This window comes from Arctopsyche grandis, chromosome 3, assembly GCF_051622035.1.
Source record: "Arctopsyche grandis isolate Sample6627 chromosome 3, ASM5162203v2, whole genome shotgun sequence".
Classification (NCBI taxonomy): Eukaryota; Metazoa; Arthropoda; class Insecta; order Trichoptera; family Hydropsychidae; genus Arctopsyche; species Arctopsyche grandis.
The window spans coordinates 37,656,681-37,684,282 of record NC_135357.1 but is presented as its reverse complement, the minus strand read 5'-3'; the positions used below and the strand labels follow the sequence as shown (position 1 = coordinate 37,684,282).

At 42.5% G+C, this 27,602-nt stretch overlaps 5 protein-coding genes across 5 annotated transcripts; 2 read left to right on the top strand and 3 right to left on the bottom strand.

Moving 5' to 3' along the window:
* Positions 1-3,708: 3,708 nt before the first annotated feature.
* LOC143909503 (histone H4) lies at positions 3,709-4,050 on the bottom strand. Its single transcript, XM_077427511.1, has one exon. It carries the CDS (start codon positions 4,018-4,020, stop codon positions 3,709-3,711), a length of 312 nt encoding a protein of 103 aa, XP_077283637.1. The 5' UTR covers positions 4,021-4,050.
* Positions 4,051-7,742: 3,692 nt separating this feature from the next.
* Positions 7,743-8,164, top strand: LOC143909361 (histone H3). Its single transcript, XM_077427305.1, has one exon. The coding sequence runs from the start codon at positions 7,743-7,745 to the stop codon at positions 8,151-8,153; it is 411 nt and encodes a 136-aa protein (XP_077283431.1). The 3' UTR covers positions 8,154-8,164.
* A 1,468-nt stretch (positions 8,165-9,632) lies between these two features.
* Positions 9,633-10,013, bottom strand: LOC143909368 (histone H2B-like). Its single transcript, XM_077427315.1, has one exon. The coding sequence runs from the start codon at positions 10,011-10,013 to the stop codon at positions 9,633-9,635; it is 381 nt and encodes a 126-aa protein (XP_077283441.1).
* Positions 10,014-15,051: 5,038 nt separating this feature from the next.
* On the top strand, positions 15,052-15,497 carry LOC143909033 (histone H2A-like). The gene has a single exon (XM_077426923.1). The coding sequence runs from the start codon at positions 15,116-15,118 to the stop codon at positions 15,488-15,490; it is 375 nt and encodes a 124-aa protein (XP_077283049.1). The 5' UTR covers positions 15,052-15,115; the 3' UTR covers positions 15,491-15,497.
* Positions 15,498-16,789: 1,292 nt separating this feature from the next.
* Positions 16,790-17,201, bottom strand: LOC143909364 (histone H3). The gene has a single exon (XM_077427308.1). It carries the CDS (start codon positions 17,199-17,201, stop codon positions 16,791-16,793), a length of 411 nt encoding a protein of 136 aa, XP_077283434.1. The 3' UTR covers position 16,790.
* Between the last annotated feature and the right edge of the window lie 10,401 nt (positions 17,202-27,602).

Below are 27,602 nucleotides of genomic sequence, written 5' to 3'. Positions count from 1 at the left end.
ACTAACAATAATGGGAAAATTCTTTTAAGTTATTCCCAACTTTCAAACCCAAAAGTTTCCGTCACGGCCCCAGACGAACCCACAAGAATCCCCATTAACTTCAAAGGCAGACCTGATATCTTAGACAACGTTCTAACTCAAAATTTTCCGGGCGCGCCGTCCTTGACTGTAGTAAATGATCTTTCTTCCGACCATCACCCGGTCATACTAGAACTCACCAACACACCCGTAACTATAAACCCCATCCTCCGAAGTACCATATCTTGGGAGAAATTCTCAACTCTCCTTCATCACACCGTCACTTACCCCCACTCAATTCACACCACCCAAGAAAAAGACTCCGCTATTAACATACTCACGGATGAAATACAGTCAGCCTTAGACGCCAGCACCACCACCACACCCCACTCCCCTCTGCACCCGCAAGCTTTACCCCCCGACATTCGCGATCTTATTCGCCTTAAGAATAGAGCTAGGAAGGCATTCCAAAGGTACAAGGACCCAATCCTCAAACAGCGAATGAACAGACTTCAACAAGACGTTAAAAATGCCTTGTGGCAACTACGAAACGACAACTGGGATACCAAACTCAGAGCGCTAGAAGACGGACATAACGGTTTCTGGAAACTGTCAAAAATCTTCAGAAGCAACGGCAACAGGATCGACAGGATCAAAGTTGGAGATAAGTTCGTCTACTCCACCGCCGATAAAGCGGAAGCCCTAGCCGACAGTCTCCAGGACCAATTCTCTCTCTCAAACTTCAACCTGCAAAGTGACTTTTGCCAAATGGTTGAAAGCTCCGTCAACAGCTACCTTGAAAACCCAGCCCCAGTACCCATTGTCGCCACTTCGCCGCTTGAAGTCCTAAACATCATCAAAACTATCGCCGCCAAAAAGGCCCCTGGCCCTGACGGAATTTCCAACAAAGCTCTAAAAGAACTCCCTCAAAAAGCCATCGCTGCACTCACGGCAATACTAAATGCCACCAACAGAATCTGCTACTTTCCGAGTCAATGGAAACTCGCCAATGTCATTCTCATCAGAAAACCCTACTCGAACCCCTCCCTCGCAACAAGTTACCGACCCATCAGCTTGCTATCCTCACTGAGTAAGATCCTGGAACGGATCTTAATCTCAAATCTCAACAGCGAAATCGCAAATATTGACCTTCTTCCCAAAACACAATTTGGCTTCAGACCCCAACACTCTGCCGTTCACCAGATTCACAGAGTTGTTGAAACCGTTATAGACGGTTTCGACCACAACATGTCTACTGGAGCAATCTTCCTAGACATTTCCAAAGCCTTCGATAAAGTCTGGCACTCTGGCCTCCTTTACAAAATGATTGCCGCCAACATCACCCCCCACTCAATACGTTCTACCGCATCCTTCCTAAGAGAAAGGAGATTTCAGGTCAAACTCAAGGACCGCATATCAACTCAGCGAGGCATCTCCGCTGGGGTACCCCAAGGCTCCATCCTCGGCCCCACGCTATTCAACCTTTACACACACGACATACCCACTCCTACACATAGGTACACAAACATCGCACAGTACGCCGACGACACGGCCATCTTAGCGAGCTCCGTCGGCCCCAAGGGAGTCTCGCTCGCCCTCCAGAAGTACTCGGACCAACTGGTAGCGTGGTACGATAAATGGCTGATGAAAATCAACCCGGATAAAAGTCAGGCAATATTCTTCTCCAGACGTAAAAAACGGTGCAAACCAGCCAAGCCAGTCATTATAAACGACAAACCAGTCAACTGGACCACGTCTACCCGCTACCTGGGGGTAATAATCGACCGCAAATTAACCTGGAGACCCCACATCACTAACGCGGTGCGTAAAGCTAGGGCAGTTGCGTCAAAGCTTTACCCACTATGCAAACCAAACAGCAAGCTCTCGCTTAAAAACAAATGCTTGCTGTATAAATCCATCATCCGCCCACAAATCACGTACGCGAGCCCCGTGTGGGCTCACACTACCATCTCCAACAGATCCATACTCAGACTACAGACAATTCAAAACAAATTCTTGCGTGCCACGGGCAACTACGACTGGTACACAAGAAACACTATAATTCACAATGACCTAAGCATTGACTACCTCGACAAACACGTACACAAACTTGCCGTGAACTACTTCAAGTCTCTCGGCAAAATTGACAATCCCCTGATCAATTCCCTCAGTGTGACCAAACTCACGTCCAATCAAAGACCCATCGACATTCTGAAGATGGGTATAGGCTAAAATAGCACCCAATTTAATTAACCAGACTCAACCACCTCCAAACGGTCCATACCCGTTAACCACCCACTAACACACTAACCCCGACAGTATCCCACAGATGTTGCACTAATTTTGCTTAGTGTTCCAGATCGACAAACACCCCACAAGCGAGCAGCCGCCAGCCCGCACCACAAACATCACCGAGAGTCCGATCCCATACAACACGTTCGATGGATAGGTTAAGGGAGTGGCACTCCCTATAAACTATCGTTAAAACGCAGCCACAAAGAAGAGTCGAGACTCATCGCAATGCGAGCAGCCGCCAGCCCGCACCACAACATCACCGCGAATCGGATCCCAGATAATTCGCTAGATCGATAGGCATGGAGTAAACTCCATGGAACTATCTATAAAATATTACCCACTACTACTCGGTGGCATTCGGATCCTGACCTCCACCGGACGAGCAGCAATAAAGACCTGGAACCTGCCTGCGTGTTTTCTTGTACCTCGACCTGACTCCACTTACCTTTGAATACTCTTCAATACTTTATACTACATACATATAGTATAAAGTATGTAATATACACTGTAAATAAATAGCAAAAAATGTACTCACGACTTTAGTTTGCTGCCCAGTTTCACCAGCTCCACTCTCTGTAACACTTTCATTAGTCGAAATATCATTTTGATGAAAATAATCATTAGTACGGTTTTCATCCTCTGGATCTTCATCAATGTTACATATACTATTAGCAGATAGTTCTTGATCCTTAGTGAAGAGCAAATTATCAAAGTACCAGAGGGTAGATTTGTACACGTCATCTGTTCCTCTTCCACTACGTTGGCTGTCTACTACTTTCTTGAGTTCCTTCCGGAAGGACCCTCTTAAACTTTGAAACTTTTTGACAACAAAATCTCGATTAGCATTAGAAAATCCTCTTTCTTTAACGAAGTCAACTATTTTTTTATAAGCTTCCTCTTTCAGATTTTTATTTTTATATTCCTCGGACATAATTTTCCAGAGGCACGGAAAAGACTCATACATTAAAATTAATTCCAGAATCAATCCGTGACTCCACGTGCGTAAGTCCGCCATCTTGTAACAAAAGCGCGCCCGAAAGAATTTTCTGTGTAAAGACAACGTCGAAGCACACGACTGCTGAGTTTATCCCTTCTCGGTCCAAGTCTTTACACGCGTACAATCGTGTTAGCTGTTTCACGCGCGATAGAACGACTGTGTAAAGGGGGCTATTGAGAAATTGTTCGTTCACGGTCATAAACATAATGAAAAAAAAAAAAAAGGCTACTGTACTGTACGCTGGCAGGGAAAATGTACGCAAGGCAGTAGTTTGATAAATTTTATTAAGAGTAATTATGCAAATATCAATCAAGTCTAAAACCGAAAACTTTGGTAAATGGTTTGGTGGCCCTGAAAAGGGCCTTTTTTTTAGTTGTCGAATCAAATAGGGTGTGTGCTTAACCGCCGAATCCGTAGAGGGTGCGTCCTTGTCTCTTGAGGGCGTAGACCACGTCCATGGCAGTGACGGTCTTGCGCTTGGCGTGCTCGGTGTAGGTGACGGCATCCCTGATCACGTTTTCCAGGAACACCTTGAGGACGCCTCTGGTCTCCTCGTAGATCAGACCCGAGATACGCTTGACTCCTCCACGACGAGCGAGACGTCTGATGGCAGGTTTGGTGATGCCCTGGATGTTGTCTCGCAACACCTTCCTGTGACGCTTAGCGCCCCCTTTTCCCAATCCCTTTCCTCCCTTTCCGCGACCGGTCATCCTGAATCAGCAAAGTGTTTGGCGAACGAGAGCGAGAGCGAGAGCGAGAGCGAGAGCGAGAGACAGCACGTCCACTCGGGGCGGGCTGCAGCTGGCGAATGAGTTCCAAATCGTAAAACGCCATTATTTATAGTAATACGGTCAGGGATCGTACACCCAAGTTTTTGTTGCGAGCTGAAATATTCTCGGTTATTTCACCGTGCGATCTTTTCAACGCACTAAATTCAATTATTTACATCTATCGGGTCTTATTGGGCGTGAAGAGAATAAGAATAAGGACATACCAATCGTTTGTTTGTTTCTTCAATCATATCGTGTTAATGTATAATGTGCATTTTGAAAAGCAAACTCTTCGTTTGTGGTATTTTTATATTTAACAAAAAAAAAAAAATCGTATATTATTTACATATCCCAATTTTAATAATACAAAATATTGATAGATACTGATACATTTAATTATTTCTAATTCAATTGAGAATTATGCGATTGCAAATTTGACCGATTTGTAACCAAGCGAAAGTACGATATTTGTTAAGCCATTCCATTTCGTAATTTTTCCTGTAACTAAAATTGCTTTCTAAATTGCTGTTTTGAAATGTCTGTAGCATTATTCAAATAAAAAAATATGCTCGACCCTTTCAGGTAGATGGACTAACCTTGCAAAATAAAAGTGGCCGTTCCGCGGCTATCGCCGCTAATCTTCAGTTTAACTTTTAAAAGTGTATCTATGCAAAAAAATAAATCCTTATAATTTATGGCCAATTGCTTTAAGCAAGAGCTGATTTAAACAACTGTGTCGTCGACAATCGATGTACTGCACGAAAATTTGAACAGGTATAAAGAGATGGTAATTCCCATTTGTTTTTTTAACCATTTATAATGTTCGATTTCAAAATGCCTCCTATGCCCGTGACCATTACCTGGATCCGATAGTGCTCCACAATCAGTCTGTTCTAAGCTTTTGTGAAGTGAAGTTCGTTAAGTGGTGTGCTGGTGATTATGTTGTTGATAAACTTTTTCATAGTTTATTTATGTAACAATCAGTAATAGCATCATATCGGATAAATCAAGGTGAGAACTATTTAAATATGAAAGTTATAAATTTTAATCACTATTCTTATTAATATTTACAGTAAAAAAATGGTTATTTTTTTTCAAAAATCTAAAAATTCATATAATTTTTCAAATGTATTTGAATACTAGAATATTTCACGATTTTAATATTCGAATAATTCATTTGAAGAATATTTGGAAGCCCCAATACCAATATCATACTACACGAAGGATATTTTTGGGCGTAATTCATTTCCCCATATTATCCTATTGGCTTATTGTACGGCGTGCTACGATCATATTGTAGCGTTGCATAGGGAGACGCCCCGTGGACCGGTGACGTCATGGTGACGCCGACCAATGGTGGAGTCGGGCGTTGTGGCCAATGGCTACACCCGACTCCTTGACCAATGACTGTACTTGTTGACGTGTCATAAACGTGTATGCGCTGAGCGCTCTATGATATAAGAACGGTACGCTCTCGATCGGTGGGATTCGGATCCTGACCTCCACCGGACGAGCAGCAATAAAGACTTGGAACCTGCCTGCGTGTTTTCTTGTACCTCGACCTGACTCCACTTACCTTTGAATACTCTTCACTGGTGTCAGAAGTGGGATCTATATGGTTGGGACAAGGAGCCACAAAGGTGCGGATTCGAGGTCTTCATCGCCGCCGGAAGACATGGAGCCGAATCGGAAACGAGCATAGCGGCGATCGAGATGCTGCTTGCGGGAGCTGGAGATGCCAATTCACGCCTTCTACGAGAAAAACGCAGTTCTCACTGCGACGAGCTCTCAGCTCATTCAATTGGGTTGATGCGTGTTGTCATTTGGCGCCTAGAAGCCAGGATGGCGTTCCACACACGCGCTATCAAAACTGGATTGCGTCATGCTGCCGAAGGCGAGAGAGGACCACCCCGGAAGGTTGCAGGGAAAGGCAACCAGCAGAAGCGGAGTCATCCGGAGAACGAGAGCCAGGGTCAACCAGAAGCAGTGCACCGGGCTACGATCGTCGAACTTATCGAAGACTAGCAGCCAGCCGGGTCGACGACGACTTTTGGTGATGTCGTCGTCAGAAAAGGAGCTGTTGCGACGTAGAATGGGATACGTCGATTACGAGTTCACCACCGCTCCCGTAATGTCTACATTCAATACTCGATGTCATCGAAATTCAGCGCAGCGATCGATGGTTGTTGATCTGCGTCCACTGTTTTCAACATGGGGAGATATTTCAAGGGCGAGAGACCGTTCAGAAGGAGTCGTCACCAGCTACACAGCATTCGCAGTACGAAGGCATGAATCATCGCGTTAGTGTCGCTACTTCCACGAAATGAAATGGGTTTCGTTTCGTAAACAATGCAACGGCAGAGGCACATTTAGCAGAGACGCTAAATGTTGGCGGTACCTCGACGGGGTTCACTGCGTAGATTTCCAGGGACGAAGCCTCTCTTCAGGGTCATGAGCACGGGTGCGCGTTCTGGGTTGAACGTTTGGTTTTGCAGTTGTGATGCTGGAACCAACATGATGGAAGAAGACGAAGCTGTCGAGACGAAGTTGGACGTTGGTGACACGTGCGAGATGGACCGACCACGTTGGCATTTAAACGGAAGAAACACCAGATAATAAGTCGACGTATAGATGAATAAGTTCATGCAACTGTAATTATGTGTAACTGTTTTGTAATTGTAAATTAATGTGTAAATTAATGTGTAAATTAATGTGTAAATTAATGTGTAAATTAAGGTGTAAATTGGTGGGTCGATCGGGACGATCTCTCTTAAGAGGGGGGTTGTGTAGCGTTGCATAGGGAGACGCCCCGTGGACCGGTGACGTCATGGTGACGCCGACCAATGGTGGAGTCGGGCGTTGTGGCCAATGGCTACACCCGACTCCTTGACCAATGACTGTACTTGTTGACGTGTCATAAACGTGTATGCGCTGAGCGCTCTATGATATAAGAACGGTACGCTCTCGATCGGTGGGATTCGGATCCTGACCTCCACCGGACGAGCAGCAATAAAGACTTGGAACCTGCCTGCGTGTTTTCTTGTACCTCGACCTGACTCCACTTACCTTTGAATACTCTTCAATATTATATAAAGAATATTCACTTTGTTCGTTTGACAAAAAAATAAAATCGAAAAATCGTACATTCGTATTTACATATCGTGTATAATAAAATACTAAAAATTTGGGCCTATATACATTTTATACGTACATATAAAAACACATTTAATATAATATGTCTGGTATATTAAAGATATTACATACATGTATACAAAAAATAAACATTTTTGTATACAATATACAAACTCCGGTTTAAGCAGACGAAAAGTTAAAATTAAAATTGTCTTGACTATTAAAAGGTTACTGATCGCTTCAATGGCGGGAAACACTAACGGTTTTTTAGGGAAAGGGAGGGGATACCTTATTTTTCACATATTTCATGGGATTTTAGTTTCTTTTCGATTTAAAATTATTAAAATGATTTAACATGAATTTTGATCGCTGTTTTATCTTAAAAAATAATCAAAAAGCATATAGCAACGTCAATATTCATATCCGATGTTGTCAAGCGATTTACTATAAATAATGGTGCGAAAGTGGTGGGAATCATTCGACTCCCGACTCTCGTTCCGTGCAGACGTGTCTCACTAGGAACTGACGCAATGGCTCGTACCAAGCAGACTGCCCGAAAGTCCACTGGAGGAAAGGCTCCCCGAAAACAACTGGCCACGAAAGCCGCTCGCAAGAGTGCGCCCGCCACCGGAGGAGTGAAGAAGCCTCATCGTTATCGTCCCGGAACAGTCGCGCTCCGAGAAATCCGTCGCTACCAGAAGAGCACTGAACTCCTCATCCGCAAACTGCCTTTCCAGCGCCTGGTTCGTGAGATCGCCCAAGACTTCAAGACCGACTTGCGTTTCCAGAGCTCTGCCGTTATGGCCCTCCAGGAAGCTAGCGAGGCTTACCTCGTCGGTCTCTTCGAAGACACCAATCTGTGCGCCATCCACGCCAAGCGCGTCACCATTATGCCCAAAGACATCCAATTGGCCAGACGTATCCGCGGAGAACGCGCCTAAATATCTACTCACCTACTATTAATAAAAACGGCCCTTTTCAGGGCCACAACAAATATATTTCGGATTTATTTCTCACCATTTACAAATATTTTTCTAATCAACAATGACAAAATTTTTTGTACCTGCCTACTCGACGCCTTCTCACATATCTAATATTTTTGGCAGGGCTGTAATTTCAGATTAAAATTTACTGGCTCCGACTTTTTCCGACTTTCTTGATGAAACCCAAAATGATTTAGTAAGGTCGATTATCAGCGTATAAAGGTCAGTAACTACATTCATAGTGTATGTGTATGAATTATTCACACATTCAAAACAGTTTAACGAAGTAGACATTCGAAAAAGTCAAAAGGTTTATTTCATTAACACATCCGAACGTTACACATTACGTGTCATTCAAATTCATAATTTTTATGGATTGGTTATAAATTTATTAGATTTACTTCGACAAAATTGGAGACTTAATAGTTAGCATGTATGGACATACTATTAATTAAAGAAAATGTAAAAAAAATGAGTCAAAATCATTGGTTCTTATGCTGTGAGACAAGGTCGCACCCTCTACGGATTCGGCGGTAAACTAATTAATCGACATCGTCAATAAAAAAGGCCCTTTTCAGAGCCACCAAACCATTTACAAAGTTTTCGGTTTTAAACTTTCATCTGAGCTACATATGTATATATTCGACATTTGTATAACAAATACATAATTACGCTTTATAAAATTTATTATTTGAACTACTGCCTTGCGTACATTAACCATGTGGGCAATATTTGTTTCATCTTTGTTTACTTTGGTGAACGAACAACTTTTCAGGGCTACCGGACTTTAATAAACGAATCGGTTTCGTTTGAAATCACATACAACACGTTCGATAGATAGGTTAAGGGAGTGTCACTACCCTATAAACTATCGATAAAACGCAGCCACAAAAAAGAAGAAAAAATCACATTACAATAAACGCATGTAAATCGATGAAAACTCACGCTATCAGTAGCATTTCTTGATCTGCAATGATATGAAATGGAATTTGTCCATGTATATGTCTATATGTGCATAAGCTGAGGGCATTAGTTTGTTTCGCACACTTTAATTTTGCTTAGTAATTTGCCCTTTCCTGGAAAAAAACACGCTTCCGCACCTTTATTATTTAGTTGAATTATCGTGTTGACCACAATGTATAAATTAGTCAGGTAAAAAACTGCAAAAAAACGTTGTACACCTAAAAAAAGATAACAGCACTTGAAACTACTTAATGAAAAAACTAAGCTGAGTGGCATTATCATGTTAAAATAAAACAAATAAAAAAGGAGGTAGTTGGGACTGTTAATCGCCATATTACACCAATGAGTGCAGTATAAAAATACCAATATGCAAATGATGAAACTGTTCATTTTAAACCAAATTTTTATTTGTAAAGAGCATTGGTGGCCCTGAAAAGGGCCTTTTGATGTTCTTCAACGTTAGAACGTTGGCGTCTACTTGGAGCTGGTGTACTTGGTGACGGCTTTGGTGCCTTCAGAGACGGCGTGCTTGGCCAACTCTCCTGGAAGCAGGAGACGGACTGCAGTCTGGATTTCGCGAGAAGTGATGGTGGAGCGCTTGTTGTAGTGGGCGAGACGAGAAGCCTCGGCTGCGATGCGCTCGAAGATGTCGTTGACGAAGCTGTTCATGATGCTCATCGCCTTCGACGAGATGCCGGTGTCGGGGTGCACCTGCTTCAACACCTTGTAGATGTAGATGGCGTAACTCTCCTTCCTCCTGCGCTTGTTCTTCTTTTTTCCATCCCCCTTGGAGATGTTCTTCTGGGCTTTGCCCCCAGATTTCTTGGCGGCCTTTCCACTAGTCTTGGGCGGCATCGTGTATCGCAGTGATCCAAAGGGACGCTGACAATACGAGAGAACGCTTCAGAATGAGCTTCAACTTCTTCTTTGTGGCTGCGTTTTAACGATAGTTTATAGGGTAGTGACACTCCCTTAACCTATCTATCGAACGAGTTGTATGGGATCGGACTCTCGGTGATGTTTGTGGTGCGGGCTGGCGGCTGCTCGCTTGTGGAGTGTTTGTCGATCTGGAACACTAAGCAAAATTAGTGCAACATCTGTGGGATACTGTCGGGGTTAGTGTGTTAGTGGGTGGTTAACGGGTATGGACCGTTTGGAGGTGGTTGAGTCTGGTTAGTTAAATGGATGCTAATTTTAGCCTATACCCATCTTCAGAATGTCGATGGGCCTTTGGTTAATTATTATTTTAGTCTTGCTGAGGGAATTTATTAAGGGATTGTCTACCTTGCCGAGAGACTTGAAGTAGTTTACGGCAAGTTTGTGTACGTGTTTGTCAAGGTAGTCAATGTTTAGGTCATTGTGAATTATAGTGTTTCTTGTGTACCAGTCGTAGTTGCCCGCGGCACGCAAGAATTTGTTTTGTACTGTCTGCAGTCTGAGTATGGATCTGTTGGAGATGGTAGTGTGAGCCCACACGGGGCTCGCGTACGTGATTTGTGGGCGGATGATGGATTTATACAGCAAGCACTTGTTTTTAAGCGAGAGTTTGCTGTTTGGTTTGCATAGTGGGTAAAGCTTTGACGCAACTGCCCTAGCTCTACGCACCGCGTTAGTGATGTGGGGTTTCCAGGTTAATTTGCGGTCGATTATTACCCCCAGGTAGCGAGTAGACGTGGTCCAGTTGACTGGTTGGTCGTTTATAATTACTGGCTTGGCTGGTTTGCACCGTTTTTTACGTCTGGAGAAGAATATTGCCTGACTTTTGTCCGGGTTGATTTTCATCAGCCATTTATCGTACCACGCTACCAGTTGGTCCGAGTACTTCTGGAGGGCGAGCGAGACACCCTTGGGGCTGACGGAGCTCGCTAAGATGGCAGTGTCATCGGCATACTGTGCGATGTTTGTGTACCTATGTGTAGGAGTGGGTATGTCGTGTGTGTACAGGTTGAATAGCGTGGGGCCGAGGATGGAGCCTTGGGGTACCCCAGCGGAGATGCCTCGCTGGGTTGATATGTGGTCCTTGAGTTTGACCTGAAATTTCCTTTCCCTTAGGAAGGATGCGATAGATCGTATTGAGTGGGGAGTGATGTTGGCAGCAATCATTTTGTAAAGGAGGCCAGAGTGCCAAACTTTATCGAAGGCTTTGGAAATGTCTAGGAAGATTGCTCCAGTAGACATGTTGCGGTCGAAGCCGTCTATCACGGTTTCAACGACTCTGTGAATCTGGTGAACGGCAGAATGTTGGGGTCTAAAGCCAAATTGTGTTTTGGGAAGAAGGTCAATTTTTGTGATCTCGCTATTGAGATTTGAGATTAAGATCCGTTCCAGGATCTTACTCAGTGAGGATAGTAAGCTGATGGGTCGGTAGCTTGTTGCGAGGGAGGGGTTCGAGTAGGGTTTTCTGATGAGAATGACATTGGCGAGTTTCCATTGACTCGGAAAGTAGCAGATTCTGTTGGTGGCATTTAGTATAGCTGTGAGTGCAGCGATGGCTTTTTGAGGGAGTTCTTTTAGAGCTTTGTTGGAAATTCCGTCAGGGCCAGGGGCCTTTTTGGCAGCGATGGTTTTGATGATGTTTAGGACTTCAAGCGGCGAGGTGGCGACAATGGGTACTGGGGCTGGGTTTTCGAGGTAGCTATTGACGGAGCTTTCAACCATTTGGCAAAAGTCGCTTTGCAGGTTAGAGTTTGAGAGAGAAAATTGGTCCTGGAGACTGTCAGCTAGGGCTTCCGCTTTATCGGCGGTGGAGTAGACAAACTTGTCTCCAACTTTGATCCTGTCGATCCTATTGCCGTTGCTTCTGAAGATTTTTGACAGTTTCCAGAAACCGTTATGTCCGTCTTCTAGCGCTCTGAGTTTGGTATCCCAGTTGTCGTTTCGTAGTTGCCACAAGGCGTTTTTAACGTCTTGTTGAAGTCTGTTCATTCGCTGTTTGAGGATTGGGTCCTTGTTCCTTTGGAATGCCTTCCTAGCTCTATTCTTAAGGCGAATAAGATCGCGAATGTCGGGGGGTAAAGCTTGCGGGTGCAGGGGAGAGTGGGGTGTGCTGGTGGTGCTGGCTTCAAGGGCTGACTGTATTTCGTCAGTGAGTACGTTAATAGCAGAGTCTATATCTTGGGTGGTGTGAATCGAGTGGGGGTAAGTGACGGTGTGATGAAGGAGAGTTGAGAATTTCTCCCAAGATATGGTACTGCGGAGGATGGGGTTTATAGTTACGGGGGTGTTGGTGAGTTCTAGTATGACCGGGTGATGGTCGGAAGAGAGATCATTTACTACAGTCAAGGACTGCGCACCTGGAAAATTTTGAGTTAGAACGATGTCTAAGATATCAGGTCTGCCTTTGAAGTTAGTGGGGATTCTTGTGGGTTCGTCTGGGGCCGTAACGGAGACTTTTGGGTTTGAGAGTTGGGAATAACTTAGGAGAGTTTTCCCATTTTTGTTAGTGGCTTGACTGTTCCATCTGGAATGTTTGGCGTTAAGGTCGCCTGCGGCAATGGTGGCTTTGTTAGTGTTGAATATTTTGTCCAAGTCTGTGGTGAGTAAGTGTTGTTTCGGTGGGTTGTAAACTGCGTGGAGGATGAGTGGGGTGCCAGTGTTAGTCCAGACTTCTACCGATGTCAGTTCTATCCCTGTGGTGATCGGCCGCGGGGCCAAGTTGTGTTGAATTGTGTGTTTGATGAATATGGCAGTGCCGCCGGCGGCTTTGCCTATTCTGTCGTTTCTGTATGTAGTGTAGTTTGGGAAGTGTAGTCGATTGCCAGGTTTGAGCCAAGTTTCGTTTACTAGTGCGATATCAATAGAGTGTTGGAGCAAGAATTGCTCGAATTCGACCCGCTTGCTGAGTATGCTGCAAGCGTTCCAGTAAACGATCTTGAGGTATCGAGTCATTTTTGTTGTTGTGTAAGTAGGGCTAGGATGGTCGACATCATCGTCTGCATATGGTTGAAGCTTTCAGTCGTCCAGGGTGTTGAGTTTTGGTTCTGGATTGTTTTGGTTTGTTTAGGGAGGGCTACTATTTTAGGCAGGGGGTCTGGGGTGGTGGAAATTAGAGGCGGGAAGTTTGATTGAGAATATGAGTAATGTGGGTGGTGTGGTTTTGGAGGTTGGGGGGGTGTGGGGTTTCGGGGTTGGCGGGTGCTTTTCTTGCTCTTGTTGTTAGGGTTGAGGATGCAGCCTCTATAGCTGGAAACGTGTGCACCATTGCAACTAGTACAGACTGGGGTAGTAATATTGGAGTCGCACTGGGTGGTCAAGTGTGAGCCTGCGCATTTAATGCATAGGGGGTCAATGTGACAGTTATAGGAGCCGTGTCCGAAGCCCTGGCAGCGGTGACACTGGGGTACAGTGTCTCCGCGACGGAGCGATTCAGTACGAACCTGTTGTCCGAAGATGCTGGAGAGGTTGAACAATTTCTTCCCCTCTTCGTCACGTGTGGTCTCGACTGTGAACATGGGCATGTTGCGCTTGTCACGTCGTGATTTCATGACGGTGGCTTTAGTGGCTTTGTAGCCAAGGTGAATTATTTCTTCGAGGACTTCAGTTTCAGTGAAGCTGGGATTAATGCCTCGAATGACAATTTTTAGAGGTTTGTCCTCAGTTAGGGGATGGGCGTAGAATTGGAATTTCTCTGTTTCAAGAAATTTCGTGATGTCTCGGTAATCGGCAATGGTAAGGGGGGTGATTTTGGCGGTGCTACTGTTGTAGACAGATTCAAATTTCAGATTTCGCCCCTTGAGTTTGCGGTAAACGGTTGGGTAGTCAGAGGGCTTTTTGAGGAAAACCGGGGCTACCTTGGGTTTGGCGTTTGTGGCAATTGGAGCTGCTCTGGGGGCTGCGCTCGAACTTGATGGGGCGGGGCGAGTCGCCGGTGGTGCGGGGGTTGCGGCACGAGTTGTAGGTGGAGCGGGGACTGAGGGGGTGGGGGGTGTTGAGGATGAAGCGCTAGGGGCTGTCAATTGAGTGAGTGGTTTAGAGCGGGTGTGTGTTGTTGTTGGCGTTGGCGTGTTGAGTTGTGAAAGTCGGCGTTGTGTGTTGGCATCAATTCGCCTGATGCCAACTGGGCGAGACTTCTCCTCGACTTTGTGAGGAGTTTGAATATGTGGGGTAGGTGTGGACTTACCTTTGACTTTTTCTTTTTTCCCCGGGCTATCCACTTGCATGGGTGAAGCGGGGCGGGGTGGGGGCGTGGTGCTACGTGGTAGCGGCTGCGGGATAGATGATTCCAGACGGCGCTTCTTCACCATTGCTGGAGGTGTGGGGGGGGGCGTGGCTGTGGCAGACTTCTCGGACTGCTGTTTTGCTGGAGTCTCCTTGTCCTTCAGCTGCTGGAGTAATGCAGCCCTGTCGGCTACGAAAGCCAAGCGGTCTGCCGTATAGGCATCACGTGCTTCCTCGAAAGCACTCTCGAGAGCGGAGAGTCGCTCCTTCAGCTCATTGTTTTGAGCTCTAAGTTTTTTTATGACAGCCTTAGTTCTGTTGGAGCTGTCATTGCTGGCGTCACTGGTGTATTCGCTGTCGGAGCTCCTCCGGGAGCTCCCTTCGCTGTCCGTCGACGTCGCTACCGACATGGTTGATGCCGGTAGCGAGTAGTGACGTCAGCTAGAATGTGTAGCTGTGACGACTCGGTTGATGTTTTGGGTTCTGGCGGTTGCGACAGTATGACCGGCGCAGGTAGCTGTTGCGGCGACACGGCTGGTTTTTGCGGAGCACGACCGTTCACTGCAAGTGCGTGGGCGAGAAATGAGAGCTTCAAACTGCAAAATTTTCGTTATCGTTACTTCGCCCCTCCGCGTCGACGGCAGATGTGTCTGTATTGCACAAACGCGTGTACGTTGCGGTCGTGTTGATAAATACACGCGGATCCAAATTTTTGTCATTCGCTCGCCGTCTCTCGCACCGTGCGCTAGTCCGCACCGTGCTCGCTTTCACTCCGTCGCTACACACAACTCCAACTCGTCATGTCCGGCCGTGGAAAAGGAGGCAAGGTGAAGGGAAAGGCAAAGTCGCGCTCCAGCCGAGCTGGTCTGCAGTTCCCCGTGGGCAGGATCCATCGTCTGCTGAGGAAAGGCAATTACGCGGAGCGCGTGGGAGCCGGAGCCCCCGTCTACTTGGCCGCCGTCATGGAATATTTGGCCGCTGAAGTCCTCGAGTTGGCCGGAAACGCCGCTCGCGACAACAAGAAGACCAGAATCATCCCCCGCCATCTCCAACTGGCCATCCGCAACGACGAGGAGTTGAACAAATTGCTCTCCGGAGTGACCATCGCTCAAGGAGGCGTCCTGCCCAATATCCAAGCTGTCTTGTTGCCCAAGAAGACCGAAAAGAAGGCTTAAACGATAAACAAGTCTGTTTTCTACATCAAAAACGGCCCTTTTCAGGGCCACCAATATTTTTAAACGTCTGTTCGGTCATGACATTATTTTCGTTACTGCAATTCAAAAATTGTATTGAATTCGAAATGGATGGGAATATTGTTAAAATCGTCAAATATCCAAATGGATGCTGATAAAATAAAAAATTAAAATAGTCAATCCAATCAAATGTATATCAATATACATATTATAAGATCACATATCCCTTTTACCCGTTCATTATGGAAATAGTTTAGAAGAAATGGTGCTTGAACGAGTTACGTGATTCGTTACAGGAACCATACAGCTGGTGTCATATTTTACTAAAATCGCAATACCTCGGATATTGATCACAACCATTTTGTTGTAATTAATTCATTAAAATAATTGAATACACTTTTTAATGCATTTGTGGCCGGTTCAAAATGCAAAATCTTATTATTTAACACCTTTTCAACAATCACAGGCTCAACGCTTCGAGATATATGAATACTACTCTTCAAATAATTTAGAAAATATAAAAAGTAATTTAGAACCTTTTGATATACTGGCAACTGTCATCGCAGTTTGTCTGTCTAGTGTTCAAGCATATTGTTAATTTAAATTTCACGTTTTTCCGATTGTCTTTATTATCCTAATTTTTACAAGGCTCGTTATTAGCTTTTAAATTATCATGATTGGTAATACTTTCATCTTCGAAATTATGTAGAAATATGTTGTATTTAAAATAAAGAAAAAATGGACGCTAAAAAGCGAATATGAAGCTTGTAATAAAACTAAGAGCTATGGAATCGAAGTTGTAATAGTATATGCCAACTATTAGTCTCCAATTTTGTTGAACTAAAATCCACTAATTGTATATTTAATCAAGATCACAAACTTTTCAATGATACGGACATATGAAAAGCACGTATTCGGATGCTATTGCAAAAAACGGACTAATTCCGACGGCGTCGGAACTACTTCATTAAATTGATTTGAACGTGAAATTCATACACACTATGAACGTACATACTTACTGATTAATTTTTATTATTTCATACGTTGATGATCGATCCCTGCCCAGCTAAAAACATCATACGCATTATGTGATGAATATGCCGGGCCATGACAAAGAATCTATTTTTTACTCGATACTGTAGACCATGAGACTTTGTATGGCCGTTCAGATTAGAAAATCGCGACTGAAAACTATATTCGTAAATCATGAGAAATAAATCCGAAATATATTGTTTGTGGCCCTGAAAAGGGCCGTTTTGTTTAATAGTAGGTCAGTAGATATCTAGGCGCGTTCTCCGCGGATACGTCTAGCCAATTGGATGTCTTTGGGCATAATGGTGACGCGCTTGGCGTGGATGGCACACAGGTTGGTGTCTTCGAAGAGACCGACGAGGTAAGCCTCGCTAGCTTCCTGGAGGGCCATAACGGCAGAGCTCTGGAAACGCAGGTCGGTCTTGAAGTCCTGGGCGATCTCACGAACCAGGCGCTGGAAAGGCAGCTTGCGGATGAGGAGTTCAGTGCTCTTCTGGTAGCGACGGATCTCTCGGAGCGCGACAGTTCCGGGCCGATAACGATGGGGCTTCTTCACTCCTCCGGTGGCGGGCGCACTCTTGCGAGCGGCTTTCGTGGCCAGTTGTTTGCGGGGAGCCTTTCCTCCGGTGGATTTACGGGCAGTCTGCTTGGTACGGGCCATTGTCAAGTGTGCTGAGGAACGTCTTGTCCGAACGAAAGACGAACGTCGAATGCGGCCCCGGCCGCATTGCACAAATATTTATAACATATGCAAGTGCTGCGATTGGTCAGTTTGGGCGGCAAACGCTACCACCTGGTGCGTTTTTACAGTAGCTCTCAAACTGAGAAGACCCATTATGCAGTATTTTTTTGCATTCAATAATAAAAAATATTTATATTTTAACAATATAAACAAAATATAACACCGCTTATATATTAAATTTTACGTTTTATGTCCTAGATGTTACAATTAAACTATTTTTTTCGATTCGTATTAACCCATTGAATGCTGAGCAACGCCGATTGGCGTTTTTCCAACAAGTCCATAAGCTTGAAATATACGCCGATAGGCTTTGTTTTTTGAGTATATAAAAAACAATCTGATAAGAAATAAAAATGACCACTAACACGAAAGCCATGTGAAACGTAAAGGAGTAAGTAAAAAATAAATAAGAATACTTAGCGCTGAAAGCCTTTCCAGGTAGTATTAAACGGGAGCAGGTAAATTGGTCGAATGCAATACACCTAAATCAATTCACCTAATGCAATTCCACTAATGACGCTTTAACCGAAAATCTATTGACCGAATGGTAAATTCGTCTAATATCTTTATATCGAAAAACAAATTCACCTTAGTTCGAATTTCAAACCAGCAGTAGCCGAGTTTCAAACCAATAGTAGTAAATTTTATTATTTAGTAATTTTTCGACGCGATATCAACAGATGGCGTAGTAACATAGACAGATAAATGTTATAACATTTCTTTGCAAATAGTCCTTAAACTCTATATACACCATATTGCGCCCGACAGAAGATTTAAAAAGGATTTCCCACCTAATGGCGAGTGAACTAAATTAAGGACATTGAAAAAATTAATTGCTTTTGTAGCTTTGTATTACCTTTTGCTATATATACTATACTATATTATATAGCAACCATACATATTTACAATAAAATTTATGATAAAATAAAGTAATAAAACGGAATAAAATAAAAAGGAATCAAAAAAGATATACAGATTTTTTTTATTGTACATATATTAAAATTGGCTTTCCAATCATCAATATTAAAAGAAGGTGAGAAGAAAACGCATGTATAATAGACAGACTAGTACAATTTCCACGATTGATACAATATCCATAATAAATAATTAATAATTTTAAATATACGTAATAAATATAAATTATGATGAATACATAACAAATATAAATCAGTTAGTAATTTATACTACATATGTATTGTAGATTGCAAAACACAATGAAATATAAACAATAATAACAAGACAAGAAACATGCAATACAATAAATAATTTATTTATCAAGTTACAGAAATTAACCAATTTATAATAAACATTTTCATGTAATAAAAACTCATGGGTGGTATTACAGATGGGCAACACACATATATGTATGTATTACTGTCGCAAATTCTCTTCAATATATGAATAATCAATATGTAAAACAACTAACGTTAAAGAAAATTGACTATTGTATCAAGTCATGTATGTAATAAAAATACTCCTGTGTGAAGCTATAGAAGTTTTTTACAAAAAATTTGGTACGTACATATATAAACGAAAAGACTTTTGCTAATTTCAATGACCATCTCTTCTCCACCGATCATGGTATTTGCTTGTTCTATTAGCGACACCACACAGACCCAAAGTAAATAATGATTTCAATCAATAACTGTAGCTTGTGACATGTCTAATTGTTTCGCACAAAATGTAATGCTTATCAGCTCATTCACACAGCGATAAATAAAATTTAACATTGGAAAGAGTTTAAAAATTTGAAGCCACATATTTTTTTGAATTCCTTTTTTAGTTCAGAATTTAATATCACATTTATAATTGGGTTTCAAGCGTGCAGCTAGGATTTTAAACGTACATTAAATCCAAATTTCAGTTATAAATATACTAGAACGAAAAATTTAAAAATAACATGGTATAAGTAATATTTATCAATAAATTATGGAATTCAGCATTTTTAATCTTGACATATTCTCTAAAGCAAATTGCCTCCCTGCGACGATAACTGTGAACGAAACAGCTCCCATATCAAATTTTGCTAACACAAATTTGATACTGTTCCATTAGTTGTGGCATAAATCTACTAACAACAAATTTATTTGTTGTTAGCATATTCTCGGCTCGATGAGTAGGGCAAACGGATCCTCAGTAGTTTCCACAGTTATTCCATCCCTTTCCTCTTCAGAAATAGTTTTCCAATGTCTAAAAAAAAATCATTACCTTATTTGATCCCATGTTATCAAAACTTAATAAATAAAATAAGTAGGGTGAAATTGATTATATTGAGTAATGAAATGTTTCGTGCTTTTCTAGGATAATGTGATTGCAATTGCGAAATATAACTTCACTTAAATCATATGTGTAATTCATATTAATGGTTGTGGTTGGTGAGAACAACTGCAGGAAAGTTTTGCTAGTGTTTAATTATTACATTAAATAAAATAGTGAATTTGGCATTTTTCTGAAGTACAATATTCTAAATGAATTATTACTGGTATGAATTCTTTTATATTTTATTCCGTATGTGTTCCAATTTAAATAAAATAAAATAAAATTAAAATTGTTGAATAGAAAATGATCAGTAGATCAGTAGCTATTAAAATATATATAAGATGTATTGTGAACATAATTTAGTAATAATAAAAAGCATTTAAAAATCAAAATCAAAATAAAATAAAATATAAAAATATATTTATTTTCCATTTGATCGGCAAACAGTCGCAAATAAAATACCTAGAAAGCATTGAAAGCGGCATTCTTTATATATGCCGAAAATCGCTTCACAGAAAATTCGATTTGATTCGAGAAAGCCACAGAAAATTCGATTTCCATACAACTGTATTATGAAATTAACAAGTCTGAAAACTGTTTTACTGACATTGTTTTATTGGTCTGTAAATACTTCGGGATATTTTTTTTAAGTATTGAACACTGATTAAAAATATTCAGAAAGTTTCATTCAATAATTTTATTGCACTGTATTGTATTGCAGATTTTCGAGAACTATTAAAGTGCATTTTTTTAGTATTAACATTAAATTTGTACGAATGTTTTTAAAAGGTTCTCACAGTCTTTGTACTATATCGCTCCAAGACAAAGCGCGGGGTCCGTATTTGATGTTTCAAAATATGCATAGGTATGTACTTCTTGGAAGGTTTTGTAGAATTGAACGACAAAATTGTTTACAATTTCTCATAATAGAAGAAATCTTTCTAAATGCGTTCGTTCCTGCCAGATGTTGGAATATATGTGATTGTTATCTGAATGACTCCCAAACAATTAACGTTTTCGTGTTTATTAATATTTATCATAATTATTGTGTATTCAAAATTTTTCAAAAGACTATTTCTTTCAATTTTAAAAATGTTACTGTGTACTTTTTATTCCCATTATTTAAATAATTAATATATATTTACTTTTTCTTTATCATAATTTTCAAATTCAGTCTTCTAAAATTTAAGACTAATTGTCGCCGGAAGATAAAGAGTGATTTATATTTTATAGTTTGTTTCCGTTCGATTTCTTGTTTGAAAATAGATTTGAAATGTTGTTCAGTAAAACTCAAAGATTGTTAATGATAACAATGCCAGCTGTTCTCTAGAGTAAGTCATTAGTCCGCGCCCAGCGCCCGCAGTGCACGGACGTACCCCAAACCGCCTCGGCGTCAGCCGCGCTGTAGTTGTCGTTTCCCGCGTTACACACAGCTGTGTCGTTAACAGCTGCATCGCCGAAACCGCGATGTAACTACGACTCGATACTTCGAACGTGTCCCTCTGGGAACGAGATGCTGTCCTAACAACAGTAACAAAAAAAAAACACACAGTGATAGTGACAGTGACAAGTGACAAGTGACAGTGACACTCACCCACCCACAAACCCACCCACAAGATGGGTAACCCACCACAACGTGATCGTGATAGTCGTAGTGACAAGGACACTAATACACAAACACAAAAACAAAAAAAAATAAACACTAGAGACGACTTCAGTGAACTATTGGAGGCGTTTCGAACCGTGAAGGAAGAAAACGCTTCCCTCAAAAAGACCATCGAGTCGATTCTCGCGACTCACGCAGCCCAACGAGCTGCTGACCAAGCAGCCCACTCCGCCCAACTGGGAAACCTGGCGTCAAACATGACGCAGTCCCAGTCGTTGATGACCACGAAGGACATGGCCACATCCCCCCAGACGTCACCTAAAAAAAAAAACGGTAAGCGTAGAATGGTAAGCCCGCCCAACACCACACGCACACAACCACAGTCGCCCCCACACAATAGCAACAGATACGCGCCACTCGCGGAACTCGACTCCGACCCCGATTTCGATTCCGAATCCAACTCCAACAAAATGGAGGTTACCGCCACTGCCAAGTCCCCACCTGCATCAGCAGCTGTACCCGCACTTACAAAAACCCCCGCACCACAACCGGAAGACTATTTATTCCCGGTTGGCATAATCCGTAACAGGAATGTTACCCAAAAGCGTCCAACTCGCGACGTGCCCACCCAACAAGCGGCCCCCAGCGCCCCGTCGGCAAATACGCCCCAAACCCCTCGCACAGCACAAATTCGTGCACCCCCTCAAACCGCAAGCCCCGCTCACCCATCTGGAAACACCGTCTCGGACACTCCTTCACAAAATGTCCACAGAGCAAAGGTTGCTCCAATCTTCCTTAGGCTGCCATCGGACTACAAGGCAGTTCAAAGGAAACTCAAACAACATGACTACAAGTTCACGGCCGTCTACTCTGAAAACAGAGTAAAAATCTCCCCTCTCACCATCGATGATTACCGTAAAATCACGAAATTGCTCCAAGAGCAACAATTTCAGTTTTATGCCCACCCTCTAACGGAAGATAAACCGCTCAAAGTAGTCATTAGAGGCATTAACCCCAACTACTCCGAATCGGAAGTCCTCGCCGAGCTGGCCAAACTTGGCTATAAAGCCAGTAAAGCCACCGTCATGAAATCACGACGTGACAAGCGCAACATGCCCATGTTCACAGTCGAGACCACACGCGACGAAGAGGGGAAGAAATTATTCAACCTCTCCAGCATTTTCGGCCAACTGGTTCGCATCGAATCACTTCGTCGTGGTGACACTGTACCGCAGTGCCACCGCTGCCAAGGCTTTGGACATGGCTCCTACAACTGCAATGTCGCCCCCTTATGCATCAAATGTGCAGGACCCCATTTGACCACTGACTGTGCGTCAACAGCCTCCACCCCAACCTGCACCAGCTGCAGAGGCCCTCACGTTTCCAGCTACAGAGGCTGCCCTTCAAATCCCAACAACAAAAGCAGGAAGAACTCCAGTCAACCCCGAAACCCCAACCCCTCCCACCCCCAACCAAAGAAGACCAACGTACCGCAATACAGACACGTAGACACAAATTTTCCTCCCCTAACCCCACCCACCCAACAAACCAACATCAACACCAGCTGGAACCCAAATCAAAACCAAGACCTTTCAAATCGGATGAGCAAAATCGAACAGTCCATTGAGTCGATAAATGCCATCCTTATCATGCTCACCCGACAGAAAAAATGACTTGTTACCTCAAGATCGTTTACTGGAACGCTTGCAGCATACTCTGCAAGCGTGTCGAATTCGAGCAATTTCTGCTCCAACACTCCATTGATATCGCACTAGTAAACGAAACTTGGCTCAAACCCGGTAATAGACTACACTTTTCAAACTACACTACATACAGAAACGACAGAATAGGCAAAGCCGCCGGCGGCACTGCCATATTCATCAAACACACGATCCAACACAACTTGGCCCCGCGGCCGATCACCACAGGAATAGAACTGACGTCGGTAGAAGTTTGGACCAACACCGGCACCCCACTCATCCTCCACGCAGTCTACAACCCTCCAAATCAACACTTACTCACCACAGACTTAGACAACATATTCAACACCAACAAAGCCACCATTGCCGCAGGCGACCTTAACGCCAAACATTCCAGATGGAACAGTCGAGCCACTAACAATAATGGGAAAATTCTCCTTAGTTATTCCCAACTCTCAAACCCAAAAGTCTCCGTCACGGCCCCAGATGAACCCACAAGAATCCCCATTAACTTCAAAGGTAGACCTGATATCTTAGACATCGTTCTTACTCAAAATTTTCCAGGTGCGCAGTCCTTGACTGTAGTAAATGATCTCTCTTCCGACCATCACCCGGTCATACTAGAACTCACCAACACCCCCGTAACTATAAACCCCATCCTCCGAAGTACCATATCTTGGGAGAAATTCTCAACTCTCCTTCATCACACCGTCACTTACCCCCACTCGATTCACACCACCCAAGAGATAGACTCGGCTATTAACGTACTCACTGACGAAATACAGTCAGCCCTAGAAGCCAGCACCACCACCACTCCCCACTCTCCCCTGCACCCGCAAGCTTTACCACCCGACATTCGCGATCTTATTCGCCTTAAGAATAGAGCTAGGAAGGCATTCCAAAGAAACAAGGACCCAATCCTCAAACAGCGAATGAACAGACTTCAACAAGACGTTAAAAACGCCTTGTGGCAACTACGAAACGACAACTGGGATACCAAACTCAGAGCGCTAGAAGACGGACATAACGGTTTCTGGAAACTGTCAAAAATCTTCAGAAGCAACGGCAATAGGATCGACAGGATCAAAGTTGGAGATAATTTTGTCTACTCCACCGCCGATAAAGCGGAAGCCCTAGCCGACAGTCTCCAGGACCAATTCTCGCTCTCAAACTCTAATCTGCAAAGCGACTTTTGCCAAATGGTTGAAAGCTCCGTCAATAGCTACCTCGAAAACCCAGCCCCAGTACCCATTGTCGCCACTTCGCCGCTTGAAGTCCTAAATATTATCAAAAGCATCGCCGCCAAAAAGGCCCCTGGCCCTGACGGAATCTCCAACAAAGCTCTAAAAGAACTCCCTCAAAAAGCCATCGCTGCACTCACAGCTATACTAAATGCCACCAACAGAATCTGCTATTTTCCGAGTCAATGGAAACTCGCTAATGTCATTCTCATCAGAAAACCCTACTCGAACCCCTCCCTCGCAACAAGTTACCGACCAATCAGCTTGCTATCCTCACTGAGTAAGATCCTGGAACGGATCCTAATCTCAAATCTCAACAGCGAAATCGCAAAAATTGACCTTCTTCCCAAAACACAATTTGGTTTTAGACCCCAACATTCTGCCGTTCACCAGATTCACAGAGTTGTTGAAACCGTTATAGACGGCTTCGACCACAACATGTCTACTGGAGCAATCTTCCTAGACATTTCCAAAGCTTTCGATAAAGTCTGGCACTCTGGCCTCCTTTACAAAATGATTGCTGCCAACATCACCCCCCACTCAATACGATCCATCGCATCCTTCCTAAGAGAAAGGAGATTTCAGGTCAAACTCAAGGACCGCATTTCAACTCAGCGAGGCATCTCCGCTGGCGTACCCCAAGGCTCCATCCTCGGCCCCACACTATTCAACCTTTACACACACGACATACCCACTCCTACACATAGGTACACAAACATCGCACAGTACGCCGATGACACGGCCATCTTAGCGAGCTCAGTCGGCCCCAAGGGAGTCTCACTCGCCCTCCAGAAGTACTCGGACCAACTGGTAGCGTGGTACGATAAATGGCTGATGAAAATCAACCCGGATAAAAGTCAGGCAATATTCTTCTCCAGACGCAAAAAACGGTGCAAACCAGCCAAGCCAGTCATTATAAACGACCAACCAGTCAACTGGACCACGTCTACCCGCTACCTGGGGGTAATAATCGACCGCAAATTAACCTGGAGACCCCACATCACTAACGCGGTGCGCAGAGCTAGGGCAGTTGCGTCAAAGCTTTACCCACTATGCAAACCCAACAGCAAGCTCTCGCTTAAAAACAAGTGCTTGCTGTATAAATCTATCATCCGCCCACAAATCACGTACGCGAGCCCCGTGTGGGCTCACACTACCATCTCCAACACATCCATACTCAAACTACAGACAGTTCAAAACAAATTCTTGCGTGCCGCGGGCAACTACGACTGGTACACAAGAAACACTATAATTCACAATGACCTAAACATTGACCACCTTGACAAACACGTACACAAACTTGCCGTGAACTACTTCAAGTCTCTCGGCAAAATAGACAATCCCCTGATCAATTCCCTCAGTGAGACCAAACTCACGATCAATCAAAGGCCCATCGACATCTTGAAGATGGGTATAGGCTAAACTAGGATAGATAGAATTAATCTGTAAATATATATTATGACAACAGTAACCATAAGTTAAGTTAACCAAACCACTAACATAATACTATAGCCTCTAAATATAAAACTAACCATACTAACCGTAACAGTATCCCATAGTTAATGCACTAACCTATGCTTAGTGTTCTAGCCATCCAAATCAGCAATGCGAGCAGCCGCCAGCCCGCACCACAACATCACCGCGAATCGGATCCCAGATAATTCGCTAGATCGATAGGCATGGAGTAAACTCCATGGAACTATCTATAAAATATTACCCACTACTACTACTACTCTAGAGTAAGTATCAAATGAAACAAAATGTTTCCACAAATCTTTGACTTTTTCTAGTGTTCGGGTGAAAAGTATATATCTATGTATATAAGAAAAAGATTAACAGAGTACATATGTATAGTAAAAGTGTATTTACCAGTTGTAATATATTCTGATTAGTCACTATATGTTTCATCTATCCCATATATAATAGTTATTTCATATGACAATGGGTTTAAAATATGACTTATCGGAATTAGTCGATATGTAAAATGGTAAGTGTTCATAGTATGACATTTCTTCACTGAATTCCGTTTCTTCTATCTACTTAATGAAATTGATTTAAAGAACCTAGGCTTTCAATGAATGTAACACAGTATTGCTTATCACTTAATAAAACGGCACTTGACTTGCAATTCGAATCGGCATGACACTATCAACTATTAGTTTAATGTGAGTATCCAATAGTTTCGAAAAAATCAATTAGTCGCAGCATTTTTGAGATTTGTATGTAATAAAAGACTCGTTTCTGGTTTATAAAACTTATTGATTATTTGTTATTTATGTAATATTAATTGAAGGACTTCATTTTTTCGATAAGAGTAGACATTTAATTAATAAGTCCAAAAAATAGTGTAAGTTCGAGCGTACAAGTTAATACAAGTTATAGATATAAAATTTCAGTTCGATACACGGTCTAGGATATATAATAATTCAAAGAAAAATAATGCTACTTCCGGCAGATTTGAAAATGAAAAAAAAAATTAAAATTTTATTAGCGCAACGATTAAAATTTTTAATACGCAGTAAAAAGTTTCAGTGTTTCAAAGATATTTAATGGTGTTTGAATTATCACTAAAATACACAGCCAAACACGCACATTTTTTAAAAACAATAAATACGTGCCAGTGATCGACTTCATCTATTAATAAAATATAAATTTTAAAATACAACTTAATATATTATTTTGTTTTAAATAATCTTGAAATTATCAATGCTAAAGTGCCATCTATCCTTCAACGTAAAACAACCTTCATTCGACCAATTTGTATTTCGATAAACTGAGGTAAGGTAAGTATGAAATTAGGTATGGTCGTCGTTCGGTATGTTGATATTCGACCTACTCGCTTAGGTATACTCGAATTCGGCGAATTGCATTAGGCGAATTTACAGTGAATCCCTTGGCACATATGTGGATTGTGAGCATTACATTTTAACAACAATTAAGAAGATGCAACTAGTTTTGGAAAAACACATTCATCAATAGACTTCTTTTGTTTATTTTATATTGTTGCAAGATATATTAGAGAGTGAAATAAATCACCACTCAATATTTATTTTGAGTGGTGATTTTGGGTTTTTGTACCTGCTTTCAGTGGTGTCACCCTAATGGTTTCCATGGGTTTCCAGAAACCCGTTGTTAAAAATTAAAAGTTTCCGGAAACTCGTTAGAAATTTTAAAATTCATATAATTTTGTCAAAAATTATACAAATCTTGTTTTGGACGGTTACAAATTCGAAAAGGTCACAGTCGATTACATAGCAGGTTAAGAGAAAAGACCTTTTTTGAAATATATATATATATATATATATATATATAAATTGAAAAAAATTTGGAAACCCGTTGTTCCAAAATTGAGGTGACACCACTGCCTGCTTTCTATTGGATTTCTAAATAATTTTAGATGCAAATGTTGGCGAAATTTTCAGCATGGCGGGCTTTCAACAGAAAAGACATCAGCACTCAAAGGGTTACGCGTCCCGATTACGATTATTTTTCACCATCGTATTGGCGGTATTGA